The sequence below is a fragment of the Hipposideros armiger genome, unplaced genomic scaffold, assembly GCF_001890085.2.
Source record: "Hipposideros armiger isolate ML-2016 unplaced genomic scaffold, ASM189008v1 scaffold_419, whole genome shotgun sequence".
Taxonomy (NCBI): domain Eukaryota; kingdom Metazoa; phylum Chordata; class Mammalia; order Chiroptera; family Hipposideridae; genus Hipposideros; species Hipposideros armiger.
This window is the reverse complement of record NW_017731769.1, coordinates 1142838-1149027: the sequence shown is the minus strand read 5'-3', so window position 1 is coordinate 1149027 and position 6190 is coordinate 1142838. Positions and strand designations below refer to the sequence as shown.

The window sequence follows — 6190 nt, the reverse complement described above, 5'->3', positions numbered from 1 at the left end:
CTGCTCAGCTCGGGCTGGACTCGAACCGCTGTTGCTCAGAGCTCAAACTCTTGAGCGAGCTCTTAACCAACTGAGCCACTCGGCCGGCCCATGTCGTTTTGTTCTTCAATCTAGTTGTGGAGGACGCTGCTCCACTGGCCCAAGTTGGCACCATCATTGCGCTCTTCCCTGGTGAGGCAGATCAGTTGCCGGCTTCTGGACGGCCGCTCACTGCGTATGAATCTATTTGTGTTGTTTGCTTGTTTATTCTGTTCTTTAGATTCCACATATAAGTGAGATCTCATTGTATTAGTCTTTCTCTGTCTGTCTGACTTATTTCATTAGCATAAAAATAATACCCTCCAGGCCCGTTCATGTTGTGATTTTTGTATATTGAGCCTGTATCTTGCAACCTTACTAAAGTCATTTATTAGCTTTAACAGTTTTTTTGTGGATTCTTTAGGATTTTCTATATATGGGATCATGTCATGGGCAAATAAAGATAGTTGTACTTCCTTTCCGATCTGGATGCCTTTTCTTTTTCTTTGTTGTTTTCCTTTTTCTTGCCTGTTTACTCTGGCTAGCACCTCCAGTACAATGCTGAATAGAAGTGGGCATTCTTGCTTTGTTTCTGATGTAAGGGGAAGCTTCTAGTCTTTTACCAATGAGGACGAGGTTAGCTGTGGGTTTTTCATAGACGCTTTTAATTAGACTGAGTAAGTTCCCTTCTATTCTAGTTTGAGTGTTTTTATTGTGAAGGGTTGTTAGATTTTGTCAAATGCCTTTTCTGTTGCTATTGAGATGATCATGTGGCTTTGGCCCTTTTATTCTACTGATATGGTCTATCACAGCAGCATGTCAGAACTCCAGCTGCATTTCTATTATCCCAGTCATGTCCTCCAAAGGTGGGTGCTGGAGCCGGGGGAATGAGCTTGAAAAATGTGGAAAGGACCCCGAGTAGGGGAGTAAATGCATGTAGAGTTAGGAATGGGAAGGAGCCAGGGTACAAAGGGTGGAAAGGGAGGAAGTGAGTCACCTAGCACCAAGGCATAAAGCGCCTTCCATGTGCCCCTACTTGCTGGGCCTGTGTCTTCTCTGTCGCACATCTAATCCACTCTACTCTGTTGAGCTTGTCTCTTTGCTTTTCCCCTGTCACCCCAGCCTTCCTGATACTGGTACCCCTTCTGATTCCATCACATGCTGGCTGGTAGGCCTGGCCTATGGGGGGGGGCCTATGTGACAAAGGAAATGTCTCCAACCCGTTCTTTTTTTTTTTTTTTTTNGGCGGGAAGGGAGGCGTGCGGCCCACGGCCCCTGACGCCCCCATTGGCCCGGCGCGCCCCCGCGCCTCCTGGGGGGCCGTAGCCAAGCAACGCCTGGCGCGCCCGCCCATCCCCCGCTGTCCTTTTTTTCCTGCCCGGGTGCGAGGGAGCATGCCCGCGCCTGATCTCTGCCAGCTAAGAGTTAACCCGAGGGGCGTGGAGCTGCCCCTCCCTTGGGGGCGTGCCCCCCTCCCCCGCTAGGCGGCCCGCCCCCCGCGCTAGGGTATGGCACCCGGCCCCGGCCCGGGACCCGAGGTCCCGCGCACGGACCAGTGAAAGGCGTCTTCCCGTTCCCGCCCTCCTTCCTTCGCCGGCCAGCACCATGGGATGTAATATGTGCGTGGTTCAGAAACCGGAGGAGCAGTACAAAGTGATGCTTCAGGTAGGGCGGCTAGGCCTCTGGGGCGGGGGGCGTGGGTGCCACCTGGGGAAGAAGCCAGCCCGGGGGGAGGTCCTGGTAGAGCCAGGGCCGCAGCCGTGGGAGGGCTGGAGGGCTCAAGGGGAAGAGGTAGGGAGCCATCCTCGCCCTAAATTTCTGCGGCTGCTGGTTACTGATGCTCGATGGGAACCAGTCACAGATGGGAACTGCGTGGGGATGAGGATGTGGGGTGCATCCTTTGGGCGCATGGAGTAGATTGGAACGCGAGCCCTCGGTCCAGTTGGACCATGTCGGGAAGTGGGCTCTGCCCGAGTCCCGCGCGCTTGCACCCCGGGCCTGGGAGCCAGGAGGCGCGGTGCTGCGGGCGCCGGCGCGGGTTGGATGTTGCATAGCAACGGGCTCTGATCCCTGCGCAAGCTCGCCCCGCTGGACCCAGGGTAGGGGCAGGGAGCCGGGTGCCCGCGGCGGGGGAAGCGGGGCGGCCAAATCCAGGTCCCTGTGGGACAGGGGTGCAGGAGCGCTCAGACCACCCGAGGCCCCGCCGACGCCTGGCCCGCGCCGGGGTAGTAACCCCGGCACCCACTCTCCGCTCTGGCCCTGCCTAAACGGTGGGCTCCCAGGCCTTGGGTGCTTCGGGTGAGTGGCCGCTGGTGGGGTCAGCGGGGAGGGCTGTCCGCGGGCGACAGTGCCTGGCCTACTCTCTGTCCCGCTGGGCCTCATCGGGCGATGCGTGGCTGGGACAAAGAGGAGATACCAGGCCGCGCGCTCAGGCCGGACTCTAGCTCCGAGGCTGGGAACAGGGCTTCCTTGCCTGTGCGTGGCGTGACTTCGTGAGTGCGTGCCTGTGCCCCGTCTGTGTGTGCGCGTGTGTGTACTTTCTGTGTGCGCTCTGAGAACTGTCTAAAGAAATGTCCCAGATGATGTGGCTTGAGACGCCCCTAGGGCTAAGTGGAGGGAGTGGAGTTCAAGGTCAGAGGGAATCGGAACCCAGGGACAGACCCGGCTCAGACAGGTATGCGCTTCAACTCTGTTTATTGGTCAGGACTGGGTAGCAAGTGCAGGCCGGACCTGTATTGGCTGGCGGAATGGAGTCTCCTTGGAAGAACAGGGGGAACCCCTACAGGCATCAGCGGGGACGCGGCGAAGAATCAGTGCATCTGGGGATTGGGGAGGCGAGGGAAGCGCCCAGCATTTGTGCTGGGAGCCTAGTTCCTCTGGACCTGGGGAAGGGGGCAGTGGGGAGAACCTTGCCCTAGCCTGGCGGCGCTCCTGCTCCGCTCTCCCTGGGGTCGGATCTCCGGGGCGTGCGGAACCCTCCACTTTTCTCTCTCCCTGCTCTCCGCCTTCTTTCTACCCTTCTCTCCGCTCTCCCGAGCACCGGATCTCCGAGGCACGCGGAACCCTCCACTTTTGCCGCTCCCTGTCCTCCGCCTTCTTTCTACCATTCTCGCCCGTCCCCCTCGTCTCGATCCTGGCCATTGCCTCCTGGGATTGGGTTGGGGAATGACCCAGGCTGGGACCGAGAGGCAGTCCCGTGGAATCCCATCCTTACTGCTTCATTTCTTGGAATCATTTCATCAAAAGGCGAGCGGTTCCAAAGCAGTGGGTTCTGGATTTTGACAGGGAGAAATTGATGTAGTACTTTATTTCAGGCCGGCCTCATGGGGATGTGTGAAAAGTGGGGGTCAACCTGCGAGGCGGTACAGGCCCGAAATGTGCCATGTTTGGGAGGTGACACTGGTAACCTCGGGCTCCCCTTGGCAGTGGGGTAGGTGGCACAGGTCGGACTGGGATCGCCTGAAGGGGGCGGGGAAGGGACATGTCGGAGGAGGGCTTGAAGGGAAATTTCTGGGCCAGGAGTTCCTTTTTGAGAGAGCCCCAAGACCTGGGCTAGTAGGACCCCAGGAGGAGGACTGCCTTAGGCTACCGGACCCCTGCTGTTTCCCGGCCTGGCCTGCAGCCATCCCAGACCAGTCCCTGGGAACGCTGTTTTCCCTTAAAGCTCCTGCAGACGTTTGGATACAAGGGGAAACTGGATGCAATTTTAAAAGAGGGAACCACCCTTTAAAATTAAGGGAAGACAAAAGAAGATTGAATTTTTAAAATCTAGAAAGCAAAATATTAGCTATCAAAAATGAGCCTGTGTTGGGGGGCTGGAGTCCCAGGCACAGTCAGAAGAGCTTCTGCCCTGAGCCTCCTCACAGAGAAGGAAACTTGTGTCCCAAAAGACCAGTCAGGTTCCAGGACCCCTTGTGTGGCCCCAGTGCTCCTTAAACATTCGTGCTCCCCCAGCTTCAGTGGCACTTCTCCCTGTCTCCTCTGTACCCGCGGTGGCCTCTGCACCTTACCAGAGTAAGGGACACCACAAAGAGACAGGGCAGCCCAGAGAAATGGACTTGGACACCTACACCACTTGCCATGTGAATTCCTTGTGCCAGGGCTCCCTGGAACCTCTTCCTAGATCCCCAGGGATCTCTGACCCCAGGTTAAAAGTCCCCAAATCTTTACCCTAGGCTCGAGTTCCAGGAACTTTTTTCTCCTGATGGCTCACAGGCACTTAAAAACAAACAAAAGCAAACTACAAATTTATTGAGCTATATAACTCGCATACCCTTGTAAAATGTACAATTCAGTGGTTTTCAGTATATTCAGAGATATTTATCACCACCATCTAATTCCAGAACATTTTTGTCACCTTAAAAAGCATCCCATTTGGGTGACCGGTTAGCTCAGTTGGTTAGAGGTTAGCTCAGTTGGTTAGAGCGTGGTGCTGATAATACCAAGGTTGCCGATTGCAACATGGGCCACTGAGCTGCGCCCTCCATAAAAGAGTCAACTATGCCATTGTAGCCTGACAGCAATGTGTAACCAATGACCATGGCTGTTCCCAAATAAAATTTAAAAGAAAAAAAAGAATCTCGCACCCATTTCCCCCCACACTTCCCAGCCCCCGGCACCCACTCATCTACTGTCTATGGATTTGCCTCTTTCAGACATTATACCTAAAGAGAATTATATGATATGTGACCATTTGTGTCTGGCTTCTTTCATTTATCATAATGTTTTCAAGGTTCATCCATGTTGTAGCATGTCACTACTAAATTTCCTTTTTATTGCTGAGTAATAGTCGCTTGTACAGCTATACCACATAATATTTACCTATTCATCTGTTGATGGACATTTGGGTTGCTGCCACTTTTTGGCTATTGTGAGCAATGCTGCTGTGGGTGTAGAAATATCTATTTGAGTCCCTACTTTCAATTTTATTGGGTATATACGCTAAAATGGAATTGCTGGATCATATGGTAATTCTGTTGTAGTTTTTCAGGAGCTGCTGGACTGTCTTCCACAGGGGCTGCACCATTTTACATTCCCACCAGCAATGTAAGAGAGTTCTAATTTCATCACTTCCTTCCCAACAAACACATTTTTGACAGTAGCCATCCTACTGTGTGTGAGGAGCTAGCTAGCTCATTGTGGTTTTGATTTGCTTTTTTGATGGCTAAATGATGTTGAGCATCTTTTCATATGCTATTGGCCATTTGCATATATTTTCTGGAGAAATTTCCACCTTTATGCCAGTACCACACTGCTTTTGCTATATAGCTTTGTAAGTAAAATTTGAAATCAGCGAGGGTGAGTCCTCCAACTCTGTACTCTCCAAGATTGTTTTGGCTATTCTGAGTCCCTTGAGTTTCCACATGAATTTTGGGATCAGCGTGTCAATTTCTGAAAAGAAACCATCTGCAATTTTGTAGCAATTGCATTGAATTTGTAGATCAATTACCCTAAACGTGGATGTCTTTCCGTCTGGGTCTTAAGTTTCCTTCAGTAATGTTTTACACTTGTTAAATTTATTCCTGAGTATTTTATTCTTTATGAAGCTATTGTAAGTGGAATTGTTTTCTTAATTTCCTTTTCATCTTTTTCATTGTCACTATAGAAATACAATTGATTTGTGTGTGTGTGTGTGTAAAAAATATATATATATATATATATATATATATATATTTTTTTTTAGCTGAGCCATCCTGCCACCTGTTGGCAGCTCAGCGGCAGCTCAGCTTAGGCCAGGAATCGAACCGCTAGTTGCTCAGAGCTCGCACTCTTCAGCAAGCTCTTAACCAACTGAGCCACTTGGCTGGCCCTGTATATATATATTTTACAATAAACTGCACATATTTATTTAAAAAATTTTCCCCTTATTACTCTAGGACTTGAAGCTTTCTTGTTTTTATTACTAGTTTCAGGTGTACAAAAGAACATAGCAATTAGACATTTACACCCCTCACAAAGTGATAACCCCAACAAGTTTCCTACGCATCTGATATCATACATAGCTATTACAATACCATTGACTATTCCTTACGCTGTACTTTACATCCTATGACTATTTTGTGGCTACCAATTTGTACTTCATAATCCCTTCACTTTCTCCCCATCCCCCAAGCCCCCTCCATCTAGCAACCATCAGTTTTTTTCTCTGTATCTATGAATCTATTTTTTTTTT

At 50.9% G+C, this 6190-nt stretch overlaps 1 protein-coding gene across 6 annotated transcripts in view; it reads left to right on the top strand.

The window, feature by feature from the left end:
• Positions 1 to 1268: 1268 nt before the first annotated feature.
• Positions 1269 to 6190, top strand: part of PDZD4 (PDZ domain containing 4) — a 23761-nt gene continuing 18839 nt past the window's right edge. For all 6 annotated transcript variants that reach the window (XM_019664268.1, XM_019664265.1, XM_019664264.1 and 3 more), the window contains exon 1: positions 1269 to 1683. In XM_019664268.1, the coding sequence (XP_019519813.1) occupies positions 1624 to 1683 (60 nt within the window). In that variant the 5' untranslated portion in view covers positions 1269 to 1623. The remainder of the gene's footprint in view (positions 1684 to 6190) is intronic.